The sequence below is a fragment of the Heteronotia binoei genome, chromosome 2 (genome assembly GCF_032191835.1).
Source record: "Heteronotia binoei isolate CCM8104 ecotype False Entrance Well chromosome 2, APGP_CSIRO_Hbin_v1, whole genome shotgun sequence".
Classification (NCBI taxonomy): Eukaryota; Metazoa; Chordata; class Lepidosauria; order Squamata; family Gekkonidae; genus Heteronotia; species Heteronotia binoei.
This window is the reverse complement of record NC_083224.1, coordinates 22,428,471-22,453,963: the sequence shown is the minus strand read 5'-3', so window position 1 is coordinate 22,453,963 and position 25,493 is coordinate 22,428,471. Positions and strand designations below refer to the sequence as shown.

The 25,493-nt window shown below is 46.6% G+C and overlaps 2 protein-coding genes and 1 long non-coding RNA gene across 4 annotated transcripts; all 3 read right to left on the bottom strand.

Annotated features, from left to right (window-relative positions):
- Window positions 1-2,037: 2,037 nt before the first annotated feature.
- LOC132567539 (gastrula zinc finger protein XlCGF57.1-like) lies at window positions 2,038-3,861 on the bottom strand (the record flags this gene model as incomplete). The annotated part of the gene is made up of 1 exon (XM_060233222.1): window positions 2,038-3,861. A coding segment is annotated over exon 1 (1,821 nt), but the record flags the coding sequence as incomplete, so codon positions are not given.
- A 122-nt stretch (window positions 3,862-3,983) lies between these two features.
- LOC132567540 (uncharacterized) lies at window positions 3,984-11,282 on the bottom strand. Of its 2 annotated transcripts, none has more exons than XR_009555090.1 (3): window positions 11,177-11,282; window positions 9,694-9,808; window positions 3,984-4,076 (listed from the first exon to the last, which is right to left on the bottom strand). It is a non-coding gene; the product is annotated as an uncharacterized LOC132567540 (long non-coding RNA). The 2 variants fall into 2 exon arrangements; XR_009555089.1 differs by lacking the exon at window positions 3,984-4,076 and adding an exon at window positions 8,565-8,635.
- Window positions 11,283-21,528: 10,246 nt separating this feature from the next.
- On the bottom strand, window positions 21,529-24,851 carry LOC132567258 (gastrula zinc finger protein XlCGF57.1-like; the record flags this gene model as incomplete). Its single annotated transcript, XM_060232945.1, has 2 exons — window positions 24,659-24,851; window positions 21,529-22,586 (listed from the first exon to the last, which is right to left on the bottom strand). Coding segments are annotated over exons 1-2 (1,251 nt in total), but the record flags the coding sequence as incomplete, so codon positions are not given.
- Between the last annotated feature and the right edge of the window lie 642 nt (window positions 24,852-25,493).

Sequence of the window (25,493 nt, the reverse complement as noted above, 5' to 3'; positions counted from 1 at the left end):
GGCTCTTCCCTGCCTCTCCCACTCTCCCCGCAGCCCCATTTTCTCCGCTGCCGCTCTCCCCTGCCTCCTCCACTCTCCCTGTGGCCCCATTTCCCCTACTGCCGCTCTCCCCGGGCTCTTCCCTGCCTTCCCCGCGGCCCCATTTCTGCTGCTGCTCTCCCTGGGCTCTTCCCTGCCTCCTCCGCTCTCCCCGCGGCCCCTTTTTTCCCAGTGCCACTCTCCCCGGGCTCTTCCCTGCCTCCCCCACTCTCCCCGTGGCCCCATTTTTGCTGCTGACGCTCCCCCCCAGGCTCTTCCCACCCTCAAGAGCGTGAGAGCGAGTGAACTGGGGCCGGGCAGCTGGCTGCTGGAAAAAGCAGCCAAGCCTCCATGGCCCCCCCACCCAAACTTTTATGCCCTGGGCCCCCCCACTCAGAAATTTCTGGCTATGGGACTGAGCCTGCAGCAAAAGCAGCCTCCAGCTCCCCCCAGGAGTTAAAGAGTTGGCTGGCCTGGCGCTGCTAGATGCTGAGGAGCTGCTGAAGGGCAGGCGAACCTAACAGAGCCGGCTTGCCTGGCTTGCTTTCTCACTTTTTTTTGCTGTAGGCAATCTGGATTTCTGCTTGGGGGGAAAGTGTCCTGTGCTCACAGCCCACCACTCAACTAGAGCCCAGATGGAGTTTTGCAATGGCTTCCCTTTCCTCCCCGCCAAAAGTGCCTTGCAAACCCGGTGAGCACGGAAGCAGTTTTCTCTCACACCAGAGATGGGTTTCCCATGGGGCGGGGATGGCAGATGGAGAGGAGGCGGGGCAAACGGACAAAAACAGAAACAACGGGGAGGGGTCAGGTGAAGAGGGAAGCTGACGATCAGAGAAGCAACGAGGGAGGGGGCAGGTGAAGTGGGGGTTAGTGATGGGGAAAAGGCGAGGCAGGTAAGCTGAGGGGAAGGGGCCGATGGAAAAAGAGGCAAACTAGCTACGGGGGGGGGAAACTGGGGGGGGGGGAGAAGCTGGCCCAGGGCCCCTAAAGGCATGGGGGCCCATAGGCAAATGCCTCATTTGCCTAATTGTTAATCCGGCCCTGCCAAACTCTCTCTCTCTCTCGGCTTGGCTTCGCGAACGAAGATTTAAGAAGGGTGCAATAGTCCACGTTTGCTGCAGGCTCGCTGGTGGCTGACAAGACCAATGTGGGACAGGCAGGTCCGGCCACAGCGGCTGCAGGGAAAAGTCTGATTTAGGGTTGGTCCTGTAGCAGTGCGATTCTTCCTCAATCTCCTTTTGTCCTCAAGACCAGCTATGCGTGCGTTCTCAAAGGAAGAGACAGCCTGGTGGATGGTGTGCCTCCATGCTTTGCGATCTGAGGCTAGGTCAGACCACTGGTGATGGTTGATGTGACAGGTGCTAAGGGATTTCTTCAAGGAGTCCTTGTACCTCTTCTTTGGTGCCCCTCTATTTCGATGGCCGGTGGAGAGTTCGCCATACAGGGCAATCTTGGGAAGGCGGTGGTTTTCCATCCTAGAAATATGCCCTGCCCAGCGCAGCTGCGTCTTCAACAGCAGTGCCTCGATGCTGGTAACCTCTGCCCGCTTGAGGACTTCAGTGTTGGTCACAAAGTCACTCCAGTGGATGTTGAGGATGGTGCGAAGGCAGCGCTGATGAAAGCGCTCAAGGAGTCGCAGGTGATGACGGTATAAAACCCACGATTCGGAGCCATAGATGAGGGTTGTCATCACAACCGCTTTGTAAACATTGATCTTTGTGCCTTTTTTCAGATGCTTGTTGCTCCACACTCTTTTGTGCAGTCGGCCAAATGCACGGTTTGCCTTTGCCAGCCTGTTGTCAATCTCCTTGTCGATCTTGGCATCTGAGGAGATGATGCACCCCAGGTAGCTGAACTGCTGGACTGTCTTCAGAACTGATTCACCCACAGTGATGCAGGGAGGGTGATAATCTTCCTGGGGTGCAGGCTGGTGGAGAACTTCTGTCTTCTTCAGACTAACTTCTAGGCCGAATAGCTTGGCAGCCTCTGCAAAGCAGGACGTCATATGCTGCAGGGCTTCTCCCCTGTGTGGATTCGTAGATGACTTTGAAGACTGCTTCTGTGATTGAATCTCTTCCCGCACTCTGAGCATTCAAAAGGCTTCTCCCCTGTGTGTGTTCGTAGATGACTATGAAAATTTCCACTCCAACTGAATCTCTTCCCACACACTGAACATTGAAAGGGCTTCTCCCCTGTATGGGTTCTTAGATGTTTTTGAAGACTGCTACTGTCCCTGAATCTCTTCCCACACTCTGAGCATTCAAAAGGCTTCTCCCCTGTGTGGGTTCTCTGATGTTGATGAAGGTGGCTACTGCGGCTAAATCTCTTCCCACACTCTGAGCACTCAAAAGGCTTTTCCCCTGTGTGGGTCCTTAGATGACATTGAAGACTACTACTGTCACTGAATCTCTTCCCACATTCTGAGCATTCAAAAGCCTTCTCCCTTGTGTGGGTTCTTAGATGACTTTGAAAACTGCTACTGTGACAGAATCTCTTCCCACACTCTGAGCATTCAAAAGGCTTCTCCCCTTTGAGTGTTCTTTGATGCTGTATTAGATTGCCACTCCGACTGAATCTCTTCCCACAGTGTGAGCATTCAAAAGGTTTCTCCCCTGTGTGGGTTTGTAGATGACTTTGAAGATTGCCGTTCTGACTGAATCTCTTTCCACACTCTGAGCATTCAAAAGGCTTCTCCTCTGTGTGGGTTTTTTGATGTTGTTGAAGATAGCAACTGCGGCTGAATCTTTTCCCACACTCTGCGCATTCAAAAGGCTTTTCCCCTGTGTGGGTTCTTAGATGTCTTTGAAGACTGCTATTGTCACTGAATTTCTTTCCACACTCTGAGCATTCAAAAGGCTTCTCCCCTGTGTGAATTCTTTGATGTTGTTGAAGACTGCCACTGCGGCAAAATCTCTTCCCACACTCTGAGCATTCAAAAGGCTTCTCTCCTGTGTGGGTTCGTAGATGACCATAAAGACTGCTACTCTCACTGAATCTCTTCCCACACTTTGAGCATTCAAAAGGCTTCTCCCCTGTATGGGTTCTTCGATGACTTTGAAGATGACCACTGTGACTGAATTTCTTTCCACACTCTGAGCATTCAAAAGGCTTCTCCCCTGTGTGGGTTCTTAGATGACTTTGAAGACTGCTACTCTGACTGAATCTCTTCCCACACCTTGAGCACTCAAAAGGCTTCTCCCCTGTGTGAGTTCTTAGATGACTCTGAAGATGGCCATTGTGGCTGAATCTCTTCCCACACTCTGAGCATTCAAAAGGTTTCTCTCCTATGTGGGTTCTTATATGTTTTTGAAGAGTGCCACTGTGAGTAAATCTTTTCCCACACTCTGAGCACTCAAAAGGCTTCTCTCCTGTGTGAGTTCTTTGATGATGTTGAAGATGGCCAATCCAACTGAATCTCTTCCCACACTCAGAACATTCAAAAGGCTTCTCACCTGTGTGGGTTTGTAGATGACTTTGCAGATTGCCACTGTGACTGAATCTCCTTCCACACTCTGAGCATTGAAAAGGCTTCTCCCCTGTGTGCGTTCTTAGATGAATTTTAAGATTGCTACTCTGACTGAAGCTCTTCCCACACTCTGAGCATTCAAAAGGCTTCTCCCCTGTGTGGGTTCTTAGATGCTGTTGAAGACTGCTACGGTGACTGAATCTCTCCCCGCACTCTGAGCATTCAAAGGGCTTCTCCTCTGTGTGGATCCTTTGGTGCACAAGGAGTTGTGATTTGTATCTGAAGTACTTTCCACACCGAAAGCATTTACATGCCTTCATTATACTGTGCTTTGAAAAATGTATATTATATTGGGTTGGATCTGAGAATTTCATTCCACACTCCAAGCACTTGTATGTTTCCTTCAACATGTGAATTACTTCTTGAAAATCCCCACCTTGGCAAGGAATAGATTTAACCCTTTTCATCATCCTGCACCTAACTCTCTGAGGTCTGCTTGGAATCCTGACGTTTCCTCTCACACCTTCATTCTTGACTACATCTGGCAAGTGATGATGCAGTTCCTCATCCTCCTCATTCCTCTGATTATCTCCTGCTGGAATAAAGAGAGAGATCTCCTGTTAGAATCTACACATGGAGGTATGATGTGCTACTGGATTTTTTATCCACACTCCAAATATTTCAGTGCCTACCTCCTCCTGTTGTACACCGAAGTCTACAAGAATACCTATAGACTTTGAAAGTACATTAAGCTTCCTGCATCAGAGACACTTGAGTCCTTTTTCCTTCATTTGTCGACTGACCTTTCTTCATGGACTGGGGTTTTATAAAGGACCCCCTTTTGGGGAAGGAATGGGCTTATCCTTCCTCTTACCTGCATGGCTTTCCTCCTGCCTCTGAGGTCCATCTCCAAAACTTTCTTTGGCATCTTCATTCTTCACTATATCCAAGGAGAACCTCTGGAATTCCCTCGCTGTCTCCTCTACATCCGCTGCTGGAATGAAGAAAGAGTTTCAATCAGCATCCATACAAGAAGCCAAGCCACCAGTCAGACACTCCTTGCTCTTGAGTCTGCATTTCTTTTATATGATCTTCCTTCCTACCAAACTGAGCCACTGGTCACACCTTGCCATAGAGCTGTTTTTACATTCTGCCCATCCCCCCTCTCCTCAAACATACTTTAAGGGAGAGACTGGCAAAGAATGATTCCCTCACTGTTCCCAGTTGACTTGCTGTGCAGCTCTTGTGACTCTCTGCTCTACAGAATTAAATACAAGCAGTTATCATGATATGCAGTACTGTGACTACACTGAGAGTTTCTTTCTACTTGTGAAGAGAGCCAGGAGGAGCTGGGTTTCAGCCTTCCCAGATACATGTTTTTTGTGGATCTAACCATGATCTAAGTAAGTGAACCCCACACTTCAGAGGGGGACCCCATGGTTTTTGGAAGAGATGTCATTTGTTAAGGGGGCAAGTGATGACCAATGAGAAAACCAGCCCTGCAGTGTAGGGCCACCTTTCTCAAGCTCGAAAGCATTTTCTTGCGATTTCTGAGCCATACTCTACCAGGGGTGTCAAACGTGCAGCCCGGGGGCTAAATCAGGCCTCCAGAAGGCTCCTATCAGGCCCACAAACAAGTCTGCTTCTCTCTCTTTCTTCCTATGCATCACAGTTTGTTTTACCAGGCTTGCTCAATTGTACAAGAGCTACAGAGCAAAAGTGACCAGCACATGAAACGGCTTATCAATAAAAGCTCTCAATGCCCAGCCATTCAATGTTTTCCCCTGGGTCTTAAGTACAAAGCATTACCCTGAGATTTCAGCGACTTATATACACACTCCTGAACAGCATTCTCAAGATTGCTACAGCACAGACACTGTTTCCAGATTTTGATGCAATAATTCAGAGCAACAGGTGTGAGCTATCAGAGACAGTTAAATAAACAAAATATTGCAGAAGTGCTAATCTTTTAAGCATGTTTTATTTAAAGGTGTTTTTTGTTAAAAAAAATTCTTCAATTGTGCTTGTCTGTGTCTTTTAAAAGTTTATGTCTCCACTACCTAGCATTACATTTTTGACACACATGGCCCAGCCTGACAAGGTCTCATTTATGTCAGATCTGACTCTCATAACAAATGAGTTCAACACCCTTCCTCTACTTGCTAGCTGGGCATATTGTCTAATGTGCAGCGATTTCTGAATCATCCAGGTGGTTCTGCCTCTTGTAGAAGCACCAAGTCAGCAGGTCTCTCTTATTTTCAGCAAGAGATAGCCAGAAAACTGGCTTATGGGGTCTCAGGGTCATTAACTTGTTATAGTAGAGTAAGAGCCTCTGGAAGCCCATCCCAGAGAAACATGCAGTGCTGAAAAGTCCAGATAAGGCCTCAGAAGAGTCTGTCCTGTTCCGTCTTTCCAAAACATCTGTTAACATGCAGGGAACTTGCACCAAATGTGCATGTTCAGCATGACCAGGATGATGTAATGTGAACATGGGGAAGCTAGTTTGGCAGACCCTTAGAGCAGTACAGGGGTGTCATTGTAGTCAACCCTCTTCCTTGGGGACGGGGGAGATGGTGCTGGCTGGCTTTGGAGAAACCCAGGCATTGGGGCGTGCTGAGTGGACGGGTATACCTGGCTTTTCTGTGTCTGTGTGTTTTTCCATGACAGATGCTTTCCTGCTTCAAGGGGGTGGAAAGGACTTCTTAGCCTTTGGGAAGGAGTTGGTTACTTGCCGCTGAAGAAGATGGGAGGTTGATACAGTATTTCCTCTATCCTTTTATGGATCAACCAACTGTGCTTCAACTGAGAACCTGTTTCTAACTGGGTTATCGAATCTCTTCATTAGCACACAATTCCATCCTCTTGGGGAGAGGAGTGATCTACCTCACGACAACAGAGGTGGTTATGTGGTTTGACTTAAGCCAGTTCCCCCTGGGTTGCAGTGTTAACTGGTGGGACTACTTGCTGCAAACACCCCTGAAAGGTAGAACAGCGCCAAAGAAACCACTCAGACTCATCTCCAACTCATAGGAAGGCCTGAAGGCATCCATGTGAAGAATGAAGGAAAGGGCTGATGTGCCTTTGGCCTCATCTAGCACGGCTGTTCTTAGGTAAACCCCCTATTCCCTGGAATAGCTAGTATTTAAAGCTAGCGTGGCCACTCAATAGCCACAAATCAGCTCAGCCCCAGAAGGAGCTTCTGAGCCTCCAGATTCCAGGCCCAAGAAGGCCTCTCTCCTCAGTCAACATACTTGGTAATTTTACCAAACCAAGCACAGCTTAGAAGTGAAGAGGAAAGGTCCCATGGGTACTCCTTGCTCATTCCGTCGGCCAGGCTACTATTGGGGCTCTCGAAATGGGAGCACATACGGCCGGGGTTGCGCGGACTGCACTGGCTGCCAATCACCTACCGAGTCCAGTACAAAGTGTTGGTTATTACCTTTAAAGCCCTATATGGCCGAGGACCAGCCTACCTAAGGGACCGTCTCTCCCCATATGAACCCCAGAGGGCACTGAGGTCAGTGGGTAAAAATAAAATGACCATCCCTGGGTCGAGAGAGGTCAAACTCCAAAACACCAGAGCACGGGCATTTCAGCTGCGGCTCCTGCACTGTGGAACCAGCTTCCGGAGGAAGTGCGGGCCCTGCGGAACCTCGACCAGTTCCGCAGGGCCTGCAAGGCCGCCCTTTTCAGACAAGCCTATACTGATATCGACTGCTAAGTTGCTAGGAATAAAAGAACCGCCATCTATAATATTACCATGGAACTATCTAAACTGGCAGAACCAGCGCCAGAACAGTTTTATTGCTGCCAGATACATTTAATGTAATTTAAATTATGTGTTTTAACTTAATTAACTGGTTTTTATATGTTTAAATTTTTTAATTGTTAAATTTAAAGTTTTGCCTATCTATGTTAACGTATGGAATGTTGTTAGCCGCCCTGAGCCGCCTAGGCGGGGAGGGCGGGATATAAATAAAATCTATTATTATTATTATTATTATTATTATTATTATTATTATTATTATTATTATTATTATTATTATTATTATTATTATTATTATTATTCCCTTGACATAACTGTAGAGGATACCCACTTGCTGCCAGTTCACTTGGGAGGAAATAGTCTCTTGAGATCTTCCGGAAAAACTCTCTAGCCATTCTTCAGATGCAAGGCCCTTGTCTATCTCAAACATAGGATCTTTTACATTCCTGGCTTCTTTGAGGGACAGAGGAAGAGGGAGGGAGGGAGGGAGGGAGGGAAAGAGAAGAAAGATCATTTTTATATAGGGAAGGAGAGAAATCCAAGAAAGAGCAAATTTCCTCTGGAAGGACAGAACCATGGTCAAGGTCAAAGCTCACAAGGCTAGTCACTCTAAGGGGGATGGATCTTTTTCAGGTTACAGTCAGAGTGGATGGCCTCTTTACAAGGGATGTTGTAAAGGCTGACAACTGAGAAATTAGGATCTGGTCCTTCCAGAGTCTTTCAGAGGGCCACTCAAGTCTGCCTTGTCCTTGGGTGATGGCTATAATACTGGCCTCAGCTACCCCTGGATCAGTGGGGTGGCTTGTATCGCTCTACCTGGCCATGCTGAACATCACATTAATGGTGACCCCAACTTCTCGAGACACCCAGTGGTGGTCAATTAACTGCCCTGGCCTCACAAACATATATTGCTGTTGATTCATGCATCATTCCAATGGCAGCAATTCACACCTTTAGCACCTATGAAAGATCCTTACCCAGAAAAGCCACACTTTCATAGTTCTCCAGCATGACTTCCCTGTAGAGATCTTTTTGGCCCAGATCCAGCAGGCCCCACTCTGCCACGGTGAAATACACGGCCACTTCCTCAAAGGAAAATGGAGACTGAAAGAAAAAAGCAGATTCCCCCATCACAGATCATGCCAGGCAGAGACCTGACACTCTTGACGGAGTAGTTTGTGAGAGTGCAGGATGTAGAGCTTAGTAGGTGTAGAGGCAGTGCTGTTCAGAGCCTCTCTTCCTCATATAGCAGGAAGAAAACCTTCCCTAAGAACGGAGCGAGGGCCCTGACTATCCCCCATCCATCTCCCCTACCTGGACCAGAGGTCGAGGAGGCGTTTCCACTTCTCTGCAAAGAAAACGGCTCGATAACATCTCTTCACTGCCTGAGAGGGAGCCAAAATGGGAAGGAAGAATTTTAGCCTCTAATTCCTATTTTCTTTGCTTTTCTTAATCTTGCTTATGCATCCCAATTCCCAGAGTTGTGAAATCTTGTCTTCTTTATACTCAAGAAAATTGGTAATAACTATTGGTAAACTGTGGGAGAGGCAGAAGAGAAGCACCAGGTACCCATGAACCTTGGGAGGTAATAAATGCTGCCAATACATTGCAAACTTCTGTGAAACTTGAAAGTGTCTTGTGAGTCCTGGAACTCAAATGGTTTCAGTATCCCTGCTAAATCAGACCAAAAGCCCAAGCGTGACATTCTCTCACTTGCTGGGCCTTCTTCCCCATATTTTCATTCTTCCCCATGGCCTGGGCTCCCTAATCTAGTGCCTTCTTTCTGAGTGTTGCCACCCAGATGCCCCTGAAAAGTCTTTAAGCTGGGACACAGAGGCCCAAACTGCTGGCCTCTGGCAATGGGTTTCCTGAGATTCGCTATGCCAGAACAGGGTGTGTGTGTGTGTCTGTGTGTGTTTATAACGTGCTGTCAAGTCACAGCTGACTTATGGGGACTCCAGTTCTTCAAAGCAAGAGACATTCAGAGGCGGTATGTCATTGCCTGCCTCTGCAAAGCAACCCGGAATTTCTTTGGTGGTCTCCCAATCCCAAAACTAATCAGGGCTGACCATTCTTAGCTTCTGCGATCTGACGACCTTGGTTAGTCTGGGCCATGCTGGTCAGGGGAACGTGGAGGTTCCATTGATTCACCTTAGCTCATAGCTGCACCCAGATTTATCTTCTTTTCTTTTTTAGCTGCCTTGAGTCTTTCCAATGGAAAGAAGGTGAGATATGCATATTTCCACTGATATAAATAAGAACGGGATTGCCCTCCATGAATCTTTACACTTCCCCTTAAAGTGGAGTGACCATCATGGCATCCCATGGCACTGTTACCCAAAACTCCATTCTATGTGGTCTGTAGAAATATTTCCCTTTTCTCTTTTCCTGAACCCTGTTCCCAAGAAGTGTCCCAATTCCCTTTGTCAGGAGGCCCCCTTACCACTTGACAGGGCATCTTGGGCAAACTCCTGGGCCTGCGCCCTCCGACCTTCCTCTGACGGAGCTCCTTCTACCTCAGAGAACTTTGCTTCCACCTTCATGGATCCTCCCCACATCTGAAACAACAGCAAGGGAGAGGGATAAGAGAAGGAATGGAACAGGCTGGATCCTGACCCTCACCCAGAGTCTTCATCCCTGACTTCACCATCATGGCTGCAATATCCACTGGGGAAGAACCAGGGTTGGATTTTCTTTCCAGTCTAGTGAACTATTTAGAGGTATAGCCGGGCTTTTTCTGTAGCAGGAACTCCTTTGCATATTAGGCCACACACCCTTGATGTAGCCAATCCTCCTGGAGCTTACAGTAGGCCCTGTACTAAGAGCCCTGTAAGCTCTTGGAGGATTGGATACATCCGAGGTGCATGGTCTAATATGCAAAGGAGTCGTGCTACAAAAAAAGCCCTGGGTAGAAATATCTAAGAAAAGACAGGAACGATACACTGAGGCATTATTACTAAGCAATTAAAAGAGAACAGATTCCTTTCAAGAAAAATCTTTTTTTTAAAAAGAAAGTTTTAGAAATTAAAGGTGCATTGCAAACAATGGGGAGGGGGAAAAAATCACCAGGAGTAGATGCAGTATCAAAACCACAGAAAAGAAGTCCATCAAAATCTCAACAAGAATCTGCTAACAAAGATAGAAGATAAAACAATGGCCCACAGATTGGAAACTTTCAGTTTACTTTCCCATTCTGAAAAATGTAGACATCAATGATAGTAGCAACTATTGGGCCATTGCCTTAATTCCTCATGCAAGTCAAGTGACGCTCAACATTTTACAACAAGGACTGGTGTCATATATCGAAAGAGAAATGTCAGATATTCCACGTGGATTCACAAAAGAAAGAGGCATTTGAGATCATACTGCAAATTCACATTGGTTAATGGAGCATAGGAGACAATTTCAGAAGATAACCAGGTTGTGGTTCATAGATTACATCCATGCTTTTAATTACTGGGATGAAGAAAAGTTGGTTTGAAAAGAAATAGGTGTGCTACAACATATTATTTTGATGCATAACCTGTACTCTGTGCAAGAAGCCACTGTTAGGACAGAATACAAAAAAATAGAATGGTTTCCAATTGGGAAGGGTGCCAGACAAAGATGTATTTTATCTTCTTGTTTCTTCAGTCTATAAGCAGGATGTATAATAAGGAAAACTGGATTACATTTAGATGAAGGTGGAGTGAAAATTGGTGGAAGGAACATTAACAATCTGAGATGTGCAGATGGCACTGTGTTACTGGCAGAAAGTAGTGAAGACTTTAAATAATTACTAATGAAGGCTAAAGCAGAATGTGTCAAAGGAAGATTACAGCTGAACATCAGGAAGAAAAAATGATGACCAGTGGAGAATTAAAGAAACTGAAGGTTGATGATGAAGAAAGTTAATTGCTTGAATGGAGTGACTGAAAGCTCCTCACCTGCTGTGCCTGCCTCTTCTCCTCTGCCTGACTCAGGAGGAAACCTTCAGCCAGGGCCACTGCCTGGGAACTGGTCTCTGGCCCGCATCCTCTCACCCAGCCCTGCACTTCCTGGGGCAGAATGGCCAGGAACTGCTCCAGAATCACCAGGTCCACTATCTCCTTTTTGGTGCGCTTCTCTGGCTCCAGCCAGTCCTTACAAAGTCCATGGAGCTGGCTGCAAACCTCTCGGGGCCCATCAGCCTCCTGGTAACAGAACTGCCGGAAGCATCGGCTGCGTACAACTGTGGTTACAGCATCCTTAACCACAATCTCTGGCACAGCTCTTTCCCAGAATTCAGCACCACTCCCTGCTTGAATGGGATGGGAACCTTTCCTTGATGCCTTGCCAGTCCCAGGGCCTTCAGGGTCCTTCTTTTCCATCTCCTTCCCCTTCCTCTTGGGTTGCCTCTGACTCTGGAAATATATTCTTAATCTGGTTGTGAAAAGGGAGCGGGAAAGATATCAAAAGGGCAGGAAGAACAGAAAATGGAGTAACATCACTGACCCTGGTGAAGAATCACCTAAGGCAGGGGTGGACAAGGGTAGCTCTCCAGATGTTTTTTTGCCTACAACTCCCATCAGTCCCAGCCAGCATGGCCAATGGCTGGGGCTGATGGGAGTTGTAGGCAAAAAAAAAAATCTGGAGAGCTACCCTTGCCCACCCCTGACCTAAGGATTACTCAATGGATCAGAAAGAGTGTCTTTGTAGTTTACTGATGAATATTAATGTCACTGTGGTATTTTACACATCTTGCTTTTAAAGATATGGTTGTTTGGTCCTCCAGGCAACAAAAACACCAATATTTACTTGTTAAAAAAATCTGTTGGGGATGTTATGAGCTTGGCTTCTGATTTCTAGGGATCAGTCTGTCTAGTGGGTATATCTCAAGGTAACCTGATGAGACAATGAGACTGGTAAGGGGTTAACCATTAGAGTCCACCACTCCTTAACTACTAGACGAAGTTGGCATTCCTGAGAAAGTCAGGAAGGCTCCCACTCACCTGCCTTTTGGCAAACTAAGTAAAACTTAATCATTCAAGAGGACTTCTCTACCAAAGCAATAGGGTAGCACGGTAGAAAAGGCTTCACAAAGTACTTGGATGAATTCTTGGGGACTGGAGTCTATATTGGCGTGTATAGTTTGCTATAATTTGAATCCCGCTATGTAAAATTTTGCATTATGGATTGGGTCATGTAAACAGTTATGCTTTCCTTCAATACTGTTTTTCAGATTTCTACAACCCAAATTCTATTTCATAGTTTATTGAAAATACCATCCTATTTACATTGAGTCCCATTAAATGGCAGACTATAATTAAATGTAGATTCAGGTGGATAGCTGTGTTGGTCTGAAGCAGCAAAACGAAGTCTGAGTCCAGTGGCACCTTTTAAGACAATTTTTTTTTATTCAAGATATGAGCTTTCATATGCAAACATGGGTACCTGCCTGAATCTATCTTCACTGGAGGGCTCCACATTTAGCCATCAGCCTTATGAAGAAACTTGGACAGGTACAGACTGATATTTATTTCCGTTCTCACAAATGCAAAAACCTGGACTAGTCTGAAGAACTGCGCTTGCACACAAAAGCTTATACCTTGAATAAAACTTTGTTTTAAAGGTGCTGGTTGACTTAAACTTTGTTCTATAATTAAAGCAAATAAATAAAACATGCCCCACCCCCATCCCGAAACTGGCCCCATTATGCGGGGGACCATTGGCCCAAATGTGTGGGTCTCTTGGGCAGCCAATCAGCACGAATGATTCCTTAAGAACATAAGAGAAGCCATGTCGGATCAGGCCAATGGCCCATCCAGTCCAACACTGTGTCACACAGTGGCCAAATACACACACACACACACACACACACTGTGGCTAATAGCCACTGATGGACCTCTGCTCCATATTTTTATCTAACCCCCTCTTGAAGCCGGCTATGTTTGTAGCCACCACCACCTCCTGTGGCAGTGAATTCCACATGTTAATCACCCTTTGGGTGAAGAAGTACTTCCTTCTATCTGTTTTAACCTGACTGCTCAGCAATTTCATTGAATGCTCACGAGTTCTTGTATTGCGAGAAAGGGAGAAAAGTACTTATTTCTCTACTTTCTTCATCCCATGCATAATCTTGTAACCCTCTATCATGTCACCCCGCAGCCGACATTCCATTGGGAACACCCCTGGGATACCTTGGTGGGTATTTATTTAATCAAATTTATATCCCGCTCCCTGGTACGGGACTGCAGGTTTACATATGAAGTTGACTTATAGTGAATCAGACCCTCGGTCCATCAAAGTCAGTATTGTCTACTCAGACTGGCAGCGGCTCTTCCAGGGTCTCAAGTTGAGGTTTTTCGTGCCTACTTGCCTGGACCCTTTTTATAGTTGGAGATGCCAGGGATTGAATCTGGGACCTTCCACTTACCAAGCAGATGCTCTACCACTGAGCCACCGTCCCTCCCATAGAGCGTATAAAATATACCTGATAAAACAGTACAAAAGATACAAAAAAAAACCCTTTTAAAATGTTAAATAAAATCTATCCCGGCTAAAATCTTTCCACCCTCCAGCAGGGATGCTGCAGGCCTGGGAGCGCCCCCATCCTCATCTACCCCCTACCCGGCTGGTCCCGATCCCCCAGAGGCCGCCTGGGAAAGAGCCGCCTTGCAAGCCCTGCAGACCCCCACCCCCCCAAAGGTGAGCCCATCCAGGCTGACAAAGGGAAACCCAGACAGAGAAGAACAGCAGGTTTTAAGAGGATTTCAACGCCCCCCTCTCCCCGAACCCATTGGTGTCTCCGGATCCCGAAGAGACTTACTGGGGAGGGAACCTTCCCGGCCTTTTGCATGTCTGAAGCCACACACACACACACACCCGCTCCCGGTCCTCTCTTCCTTTTCCGCCCCTCCCTTGCTCGGCCTCTCTAGCAAACATCTTTTCTCTGTTAACCCTTTCACGGCTGCAAACGTGCGAAAAAAGCTCCCTGCCCTTCCCGTAAAGATCCGCCGCGAGACTGAGGGTTTTTGTTTGTTTGTTTGTTTTACACACAGGGGAGGCTGGATTTCTCTGACCCAGTGGAGAGACAGCGCCGGACCTCAAATGCAAGCAGAGATGGCCCCGTGCCTAGGAGTTTTTAGCAATACAGTATATCCGGGAGGGAAGGGACGGAGACCCGATCCCAAGACAGGAGGCTGCATTTTAACACCCCCTTCTAGCTTTTTGTTCTGGAATGTTGTTCTGGAGTGTCTGTGATGCATCCCAGGGTCTTTTGGGGCAGACTACTTGTTTGATGCCCGCTCGGCTTTTACCCTGTCCCGCAAGCACCTCGGGACCACCCCCCGCCCCCGGGGGCTCCGAAAGGAAAACCCCGACAGAGGCGAGCATCCCTGTCTGCAAAGGATTCAAACACCCCCGTCTCCCCCAACCACGCTAGAGCCGAATTTGTGTCTTCGGAGACCGAAAGGACTTGGTGGGGAGGGAAGATTCCCAGGCTCCGGCTGCCACGCTGTTCCTGCCTGTTTGAAGCACACACACACACACCCGCCCTCTCTAGCAAACAGATCGGCTCTTTTAATCCTTTCACAGCTGCAGACCCCCACCCCCTCCCAAAGAAGCTCCCTGCCCTCTCTGTAAAAATCCTCCCCCCACCCCCGGCGAGACTGAGACCAGTTTCGCACTAGACCTTTAATCCTGGTTTAACTCTGTCCCCAAACTGGCATTCTACACTAGAATCATAGAAACCAAGTTTATGACTATGATTCTAGTGTAGAATGTCAGCTTGGAGACGGAGCTAAACCAGGGTTAAAGGTCTATCAAAGGGATGGCCAAACTGTGGCTCAGGAGCCACATGTGGCTCTTTCACACATATTGTGTGGCTCTTGAAGCCCCCACTGTCCAGTTGGCCAGCTTGGAGAAGGCTTTTGTCTCTTTAAATCACTTCTCCAAGCCCAGCCAGCTGGTGGCTTGGAGAACACATTTAAAGTTGCTTTTTTCCCACTTCTCCCTCCCCATCTGTTTTCCTTCCTTCCTTGCAGCTCTCAAACGTCCGATGTTCATGACTTGAGGCTCTCAAATATCTGACATTTATTTTATGTGGTTCTTACCTTAAGCAAGTTTGGCCACCCTGGGTCTAGTGCAAAATTGGGTCTGGGCTTCATTTAGCCCCGCTGCAGTCGGCGATGCATTATAATGCAGCTCAGTGAGGCTGCTCAGGAGCACCTCTGCACAAGGCTCTGCTCCTGGGCAGGGTGGAGGTGGGGACGCATCCCAGGCTGGATCAGGCGCAACGCGGCCAACTATATACAGTTCAGGGTTCCTGCGCTAGGACACCATTGGATCATTCAAACCAGCAGGAGGCCCGTGATTGGAGCAGGGGTTTTGGACCCTACTGCCCTTTGTTCCCGAGTCCCCAAGCTCAGACCTTCAGGCTCCAATGAGCCAGGCAGGAACGCTAATTAAACATAACCTTAGTCCACATGCACATCGCTACTGGTTAAATTGACAGGATCCGTTATTAAAGACAGAATTGCTTAGGCTAACTGATGAACAAAAGCCATTGAGGAAGAATCAGCATGGATTCCGTAAGGGAAAATCTTATCTCGCTAACCTTTTAGAGCTCTTTGAGGGGGTGAACAAAAATGTGGACAAGGTGACCCAGTGGATGTTTACCTGACCCTTTCTGACTTACTTGGGATTAGACTAGATCCAACATTATTGCAGGAGAAGTTAACACAGTTCCAAATAATGCCTTCTCCCAACTCAGCCTAGCCAATAAGATGGCCCCTCACCTTGACATGGCTGATCTGGCCACCTGGATCCAGGCCACAGTGACATCCAGACTAGAAGACTGTCATGCACTGTCCACTGACCTTCCCTCAAGGTCAGTTTGGTGTAGTGGTTAAGTGCACACTCTTATCTGGGAGAACCAGGTTTGATTCCCCACTCCTCCACTTGCACCTGCTGGAATGGCCTTGGGTTAGCCATAGCTCTCGCAGGAGTTCTCCTTGAAAGCTGCTGTGAGAGCCCTCTCAGCTTCACCCACCTCACAGGGTGTCTGTTGTGGGGGGAGAAGATATAGGGGATTGTAAGCAACTCTGAGTCTCTGATTCAGAGAGAAGAGCGGGGTATAAATCTGCAGTCTTCTTCTTCAAGGCAAGATGCTTTCAGAGTTGATTTGTGATTGCCTGTCTCTGCTGTAGCAACCCTGGGTTTCCTTGGTGGTCTCTCATTCAAATACTAACCAGGGCTGGCCCTGTTTAGTTTCTGAGAACTACTGAAACTGGGCTAGTCTTCTGGGCCATCAGGTGAAAACAGTCCTACACAGGACATCTAATTGTATTCCCTCCCCCTCAAATTTGGCTTCTAAGCAGGAGTCTTGTTGGTGAGCTAGTTTGGTGTAGTGGTTAAGTGTGCGGACTCTTATCTGGGTGAACCAGGTTTGATTCCCCACTCCTCCACTTGCACCTGCTGGAATGGCCTTGGGTCAGCCATAGCTCTTGTAGGTGTTGTCCTTGAAAGGGCAGCTGCTGTGAGAGCCCTCTCAGCCTCACCCACCTCACAGGGTGTCTGTTGTGGGGGGAGAAGATATGGGAGATTGTAAGCCGCTCTGAGTCTCTGATTCAGAGAGAAGAGCGGGGTATAAAACTGCAGTCTTCTTCAACATCAATTATGAAACTCCCGTTGGTGCAGGATACCATAGCTCAGCTATTATCGAAAGGTAGATCAATAGTTCAGGCTAGCCTGATATCGTCAGAACTTGGATGCTAAGCAAGGTTGCATCTGGCTACTATTTGGATGGGAGACCTCCACGGTATACCAGGGTCCTGACACGGAGGCAAGCAATGGCAAGCCACCTCTGAACTTCTCTTGCTTTGAAAACCCTAGAGGGTCACCATAAGTCAGCTGTGATGATGGCAACAACAACAAAAAATGGACCATACATATTACTCCCCCTCTATGGTCACTCCTCTGGCTGACCATCAGATACAGGACTCAATAAAGTGGTCCTGTCATGGATCCAAGCCTAAGTCCCTCTGAGCCCCCAACTCTTGGGCAAGCAGGCAGCACTAAAGAGTCATGGGTCCTCAGGACTATATGCATACAAGAAACCAGACCTTGGTAAAACAAATGGAGGTTTATTCCGTAGTTAAAGAATCAGGATAGCACCAGATAATACAATCCTTATAACTTTGTAGCGTTAAAACAAGAAAGCTAACTTCTATCTGATACATCAATACCTGATGTTCGATGGCACCATCTTAAAGATTCCAAGTCCAAGATAGAGACTTGAGCATTTTCTATGTAGCTGTTCCTTGCAATGAGGCCTGGCATAGTCAGGGCATCTATCCTGCGAAATAGTGGAGTCAGCATTGCTTCTCCATGGCTTAATTATAGTCTCTTGCCATCTGGTGTCAGGTGAAATTCCAAATCCCATGAGGGAGCACATTCACTGAAACCCTCTAGAACAGGGATGTTAAACATCTGGCCGGCAGGCCAGAACCTGCCCCTCCAGGGCTTTGGTCAGGCCCTCAGGGCTCTTTCCCCCTCCACCTCCCACCTGTCCTTACCCTTTGAAACTCTAAGGCTGAGTCTCTTTCAGTTCCCAGGCTCTTTGAAGCTGAGACAGAAATTCTTTCAGCCTGGGAGTTTCAAAGGCTCTTTGAAGCCCTCTTTGAAGCTCCCAGGCTGAGTCTCAGTTCCCAGGCTCTTCCTGCCTTTTTTTGCTGGCTGCTGCAAGGAAAATTACTCAGGGCCCGACTCACAGCCTTCCCTTCTTGCTACCTCTGCCTGGGAAGCAAATGGGCAGACTGCGAGAGGTTGGTCCTCCCTGTTCAGAGACCAGAGGGGAGAGATGGCCCTTTGGAAAGTAAGGCTTGCGCCTTGCTGCTGAAAAGGACAGTCTGGCAAAGGTCAGACAGATAGAGCAGCAGTGCACAGCTCCCTCTGGTCTCTAAAATTCCCTCTGAGAATTTTAAATGGCCCCCAACATTTGAAATCCTGGCTACGGGGCTAGTCATCAAACTCATTTGCAATAGGTGGGGAGGAGAAATATACATTAGGGCAGGGGGTGGCCAAACTGTGGCTCGGGAGCCACATGTAGCTCTTTAACACATATTGTGTGGCTCTCGAAGCCCCCACCACCCCATTGGCTGGCTTGCAGAAGGCATTTCTGTCTTTAAATAACTTTTCCAAGCCATGCTAGCCAGCAGCTTGGCAAATGCACTTAAAGTTACTTTCTTTCCACCTCCCTCTCCCTTCTGCCTCCCCCCATCTATTTGCCTTCCTTCCCTCCTTCCAGCTCTCAAATATTTGACATTCATGTCTTGCGGCTCTCAAACATCTGATGTTTATTCTATATGGCTCTTACGTTAAGCAGGTTTGGCCACCCGTGTTAGGGTAAAGGAAGGTGCTAGTTTTATATTCTTGGCATCTCTCCCTTGCTTTTCTTCAACTATTATTTAACTCATCTGTTTTCCCCCTCGGAACACCTGTGCAAGGTACATTAGGCTGTGTGACTGGTCCAAAGTCATCCAGCAACTTTTATGGCAGTTGGATTTATGAACCTGGGTCTCCTAGTTTTTAGTCCCCATGCAAGAACATAATCATCGTAGGGAGTATGTGTGTCTTTGTGGAAGGTCAGGTCTCCAGGTGGGAATGAACTGCAAGGAAAGGAATGGCTGCAGACTAGAAATTGAAGGAGAGTGTGGATGAATCACACCAAGGTGGTGGGAGAAAAGGGCAGATTTAGGAGGTCTGGTCATTCACAGTTGGCTGATGAATTTGTAGAGGATTCATGATTTAGTGGTCGATTCAGCTATTGACGAGGGCAGTGGCTCCAGATCCTTGGGAGAGTTTATATTCTATGGCATAGAATATATGCGTATGATTATATTCTACACAAAGAATCTATGCGTACAATTTTGGGTGAACCTCTCAAAACGGGGAAGAAACCCTGCTTCACAAGCAAAAATGCTATCAGGGTGGTGGAGAAAAAAGTTGATCGAGTGTAGTGAGGAAATGTATTTTCAGAGTGGGAAGAGGACTACATCTGCCATGGACTGGGGGGAGGGAGATGGACAGGAAAAGTTTCTCTAAGGTGGGAGACATTCTGAAGGTGCATTATACATTGTGAATCAGTACAGTTGGGGAAATGGGACATTCACACTGCTCCTCACCTACCAAGCAAACGTAGACAGGTGGGGGAGCAGTGTGATGCTGTATGGAAGGATAAGCTTTTCGAAGTTGCCATTAATAAACTTTATTAGTTTTCTGGGTCCAAATTACCCCCACCTTAAGACTTTTGCTTCTAAAATTATGCATATGTTTGGAACAACGTATGTCTGTGAAGAGCTCTATTGCAGGATATATCTACATCAATCAAAAGTGTATTCTCAGTTTACAGATACACACTTAACCAGCACACACAAGATTGCTACAGCACAGACACTGAGTCCAGATTTTTTGATGCATAATCCAGAGAAAGGGAGGTCAGTTACCAAAGAATAAAGGAAATAAATAAAGGAAATATTATAAAGCTGTTCATTCTTCGTTTCTGTATCATACAAAAAATAATATTGTTAATATTACAGTTATGGGTTTGTCCATGTCTTTTCTAAAGTCTATAACAGAAGTGTCAAAATAATTTGTTATGAGGGCTGGATTTGACATATATGAGACCTTTTCGGGCCAGGCCATGTATGTCATAAAATGTAAAGCCAGGTAGCAGAGATATAAACTTTATGAAGGACACAGACAAACACTAAGATTTTATTAAAACGTAAAATATGCTTAAAAGATTAGCACTCTTGCAATATTTTGTTTATTCAAATATTTTGTTTATTCAATTTTTGTTTATGCAGAGAGCTCACACCTGTTGCTCTGAATGACTGCATCAGAATCTGGAGACAATGTCTGTGCTGTAGCTATCTTGAGTATGATGTTCAGGCATGGTTCAGGAGTGTATAAGTTGCAAACCTACTCTTTGATTTACTGACATTCATTGCAGAAATTTCATGGTCAATGCTTTGAGCCTAAGACTGAAGGGAAAACATGGAATGGCTGGGCATTGTGAGCTTTTGTACATAATTTGCTTCATGTGCTAGTCAGCCAATGGAGAAAAGAGAAGAACATAAGAGAAGCCATGTTAGATCAGGCCAATGGCCCAACCAGTCCAACACTCTGTGTCACACAGTGGCAAATTTTTATATATACACACACACACACACACACACACACTGTGGCTAATAGCCACTGATGGACCTCTGCTCCATATTTTTATCTAAACCCCTCTTGAAGCTGGCTATGCTTGTGGCCGCCACCACCTCCTGTGGCAGAAGCTCTGCTCTATAGCTCCTGTGCGATTAAGCAAGCCTGGAAAAGCAAGCTCTGATACAGAAGGAAGCGAGAAAAGGAAGCAGATTACAGTGAGTTGCTCATGGGCATGAAAGGAGCCCTCCGGGGGCCTGATCCAGTCCTTGGGCAGACATCTGACCCCCGGGGCTAGTCTATCTCTGGTACATGGCATTACATTGTATTGCACACATGGCCTGACCGAACAAAGTGACATTTCTATCAGATCATTGTAACAACCTAGTTCAAAACCCCTAGGCTAAGAACTTACATACTTTTTCCTTGTGTGGGCTCTTAGATGTTGTTGAAGGTTACCACAATGATTGAATGTCTTTCTATTCTGAAACTTTACTCTCTATGGATTCCTTGATGCTGTTGAAGATGGGCACTCTGACAGAACGTGTTTCCACACTCTGAGCATTCAAAAGGCTTTCCCAACTGTGTGGGTTCACAGCTGACTAAAGATTACCACTTTCACTGAATGTGAGTGCCAGTTTGGTGTAGTGGTTAAGAGTGCAGACTCTTATCTGGGAGAACTGGGTTTGATTCCCGACTCCTCCACTTACAGCTGCTGGAATGGCCTTGGGTTAGCTATAGCACTCGCAGAGGTTGTCCTTGAAAAGGCAGCTTCTGGGGGAGCTCTCTTAGCCCCACCCACCTCACAGGGTGTGTGTTGTGTGGGGGGAGAAGATATAGGAGATTGTAAGCCACTCTGAGTCTCTGATTCAGAGAGAAGGATGGGGTATAAATCTGCAGTCTTCTTCACACATTCTGAGAGTTCAAAGCTCTTCTCCCTTGTATGGGTTCTTAGACGCTTTTGAAGACTGTCACTCTCAGTGAATCGCAGAACATACAAAGGAGTCTCCCCTCTGTGGATTTTAAGATGTTTTTGAAGATAGCCACTGTGACTGAATCTCTCCCTACACTCTGAGCATTCAAAAGGCTTCTCTTCTGTGTGGGTTCGTAGATGACTTTGAAGAGTGCTACTCTGACTGAAGCTCTTCCCACACTCTGAGCATTCAAAAAGTTTCTCCCTAGTGTGGGTTCGTAGATGACTTTGAAGACTGCCACTCCAACCAAATCTCTTCCCACATTCTGAGCATTCAAAAGGCTTCTCTCCTGTGTGTGTTCTCTGATGTTGTTGAAGAGTGCTACTGTGACTAAATCTCTTCCCACACTCTGAGCATTCAAATGGTTTCTCCCTAGTGTGGGTTCGTAGATTACTTTGAAGACTGCCACTCCAACCAAATCTCTTCCCACATTCTGAGCATTCAAAAGGCTTCTCTCCTCTGTGTGTTCTTAGATGTTTTATAAGACTGCTACTCTCCCTGAATCTCTTCCCACATTCTGAACATTCAAAAGGCTTCTCCCTTGTGTGGGTTCTCTGATGTTGTTGAAGATAGCCACTCTGACTGAATCTCTTCCCACACTCCAAGCATTCAAAAGATTTCTTCCCTGTGTGGATTCTTACATGTTTTGAAAGACTGCTACTGTTCCTAAATCTCTTCCCACATTTGGAGCATTCAAAAGGTTTCTCCTCTGTGTGGATTCTCTGATGTTGTTGAAGATTGCTACTGTGGCTGAATCTCTTCCCACACTCTGAGCATTCAAAAGGCTTCTCCCCTGTGTGGGTTTGCAGATGACTTTGAAGATTGCCACTCCGGCTGAATCTCTTCCCACATTGTGAGCATTCAAAAGGCTTCTCCCCTTTGTGGGATCGTAGATGACTTTGAAGATTGCTGCTCTGACTGAATCTCTTCCCACACTCTAAGCATTCAAAAGGCTTCTCCCCTGTGTGGGTTCTTAGATGACTATGAAGACTGCCACTGTGATGAAATCTCTTCTCACACTCTGAGCATTCAAAAGGCTTCTCTCCTGTGTGGGTTCTTAGATGACTATGAAGACTGCTACTGTGATGAAATCTCTTCTCACACTCTGAGCATTCAAAAGGCTTCTCTCCTGTGTGGATTCTCACATGAGTTTGAAGACTGTGTCTGTGATGGAAGCTCTTCCCACACTCTGAGCATTCAAAAGGCTTCTCTCCTGTGTGGATTCTCACATGAGTTTGAAGACTGTGGCTGTGATTGAATCTCTTCCCACACTCTGAGCATTCAAAAGGCTTCTCCCCTGTGTGGGTTCTTTGATGCTGTTTGAGAAGGAAACTATAACTGAATTTCTTTCCACACTCTGAGCATTCAAACAGTTTCTCTGCTGTGTGGATCCTTTGGTGTACAAGGAGTTGTGATTTGTATCTGAAGTATTTTCCACACCGAACGCATTTACATGCCTTCATTATACCGTGCTTTGAAACATGTATATTATACTGGGTTTGATCTGAGAAGTTCATTCCACATTCCAAACACTTGTATGTTTTCCCTGACATGTGAATTTCTTCTTGAAAATCTCCCCCTTGGCAAGGAACAGATTTTCCCCTCTTCTTCACCCTGTGACCGACTTTCTGCCTCTTTAGTCTGCTTTGAATCCTGACATTTCTTCTCACATCTTCCTTCTTGACTTCATCAGGCAATAGATGATCCAGTTCCTCATCCTCCTCATTTCTCTGATCATCTCCTGCTGGAATAAAGAGAGAGAGATCTTGTTAGAATCCACACAAGGAGGTCTGATGTGCTCCTGAACTTTCTTCCACGCTCCAAATATTTCAGTGCCTTCCTCCTACTGTACACTGAACGGTACAATAATATACACTTTGAAAGTACAGTAAGCTTCCTGCATCAGAGGCACTCGGTTGGGACTCTTACCATTTTTATGGTTCCCCACCTGTGTGACTTCAATGATGTGAAGTAAGGGCTGTTTTATTTATTTATTTATTTACATTACATTTCTATCCCGCCCTCTTCGCAAGTGGACTCAGGGCGGCTCACAACATTTGTTTAAAGACAGTAAGTCAATAAAATCCATAAAACATTAATACAATTAAAATTTAAACTATTCCACAGTGCTGTACCATTACTATGTTGGCGGTTCTGCTTTTCAGACGGTTGGACACCGGATACTCTAACTGATGTCAGGTGGCAGCCCTCTCTTAGTTTAAGCTTCGAAGGCCTGTCGAAACAATTCAGTCTTACAGGCCCTGCGGAACGTAGGAAGGTCCCGCAGGGCCCTTATGGTCTCCGAGAGAGCATTCCATAACTCTGGTGCTACCACCGAGAAGGCCCTGGCTCGTGTCAAATGCAACCTGGCCTCCTTTGGTCCAGGGGTGGATAGCAGATTTTTTGTCCCTGAATGCAGTGCTCTCTGGGGAAAGAGGGTCCCGCAGATAAACAGGTCCCTGACGATAAAGAGCTTTAAAGGTCAATACCAACACCTTGAAACGGACTTGGAACACAACAGGTAGCCAGTGCAGCTCTTTCAGCACTGGCTGAATGTGCTCCCATTGGGGGAGCCTCATTAATAGCTGTGCCACAGCGTTCTGCACTAGCTGTAGTTTCTGAGTCAATGTCAAGGGTAGCCCCATGTAGAGAGCATGACAGTGGTCTATTTTTGAGGTGACCATAGCATGGATCACCATTGCTAAGTCATTGTGCTCCAGAAAAGGAGCCAACTACCGCACCCACAGAAGATGAAAGAAGGCTGATCTAATAGTGGCTGCTACCTGGGCCTCCATTGTAAGGGAGGACTCAAGGAGCACGTCCAAGCTCTTGACCTTAGGGGCCGGTATCAATGGCACCCCGTCAAGAGCCGGCAGCTAGACACCTCCCCTTGGACCACCCCGGCTCAGATAGAGAACCTTCGTCTTCGTCGGATTCAACTTTAGCCGACTCAGCCTGAGCCAAGATGCTGGCCTTTAGTTTGCAAAACTTGAGCATAACTATTAATAAGAAGACATTTGTTGGGTTGCCAAAGGTTGGAAGTAACTTGATGGCAGTTCTCACACCTTAGGGTAAGGTGATTGCTTGGACAGAGTGACCAAAAGCCCCTCACCTGCTGTGCCTGCCTCTTCTCCTCTGCCTGACTCAAGAGGAAACCTTCAGCCAGGGCCACTGCCTGAGAACTGGTCTCTGGCCCAGGGACTGTGTTGCCTTGTGCTGTCCTAATTATTTAATTATTTCATAAATGTCCATCTGTTTTACCAAGATTATGCAGTTTGCAGAAAGCCAAGAGAGTGGGAGTCTTCCTGACTTCTTCCAGCAGGCCATTCCTTATTGTCGGGGCCACAACAGAGAAGGCTACGTATATGGGAAGTTGTTGGTTCTGATCATGTCCCCTCAACCTCATCTTCTCCAACCTGAACATTCCCCTCAGCCTCTCCTTGTAGGGATTCATCTCTTGGCCCTGATCATCCTCATTGCTTTCCTCTGCACTCCCTCCATTCTGTCCACATCCTTTTTGAAATGAGGCCTCCAGAACTGCTGCAGTACAGCAGACTATGACATCATGCGATTTGGATGTTATGCTTTTGTTGATACACCCCAAGATTGCATTAGCCTTTTTTGTCGCTGCATCACACTAACTGCTCCTATTTAACTTACAGTCCACCTGTACCCCAAACTTATTTGTAATCATTGCTACCCAGAAGTATATCCCCCATCCAATATGTGTGTTGCTAATTTTTGTTACCCAGATATAGAACTCAGCTCTTATCCTTTTAAAATTGCATCTTCTTCACATCTGCCCACTCTTCCAGCATGTTCAGATCTCATTGAATTCCGTCTCTATCTTCTGGTGTGTTTACTACTCCTCCCAGTTTGGTGTCATCTGTGGATTTAATGAGTAGCCCCTCCACACGCTCATCCAGATCATTGATAAAAACATTGAAAAGAACCAAGCCCTGTGGTACCCCATTGGATACCTCCTTCCATTCAGATGAAATGCCACTGACAACTACTCTTTGAATATGGTTCTCCAACCAGTTCCGTATCCACCTAACTATCCTAGAGTCCAGCCCACAGTCCTCTAGTTTACCCA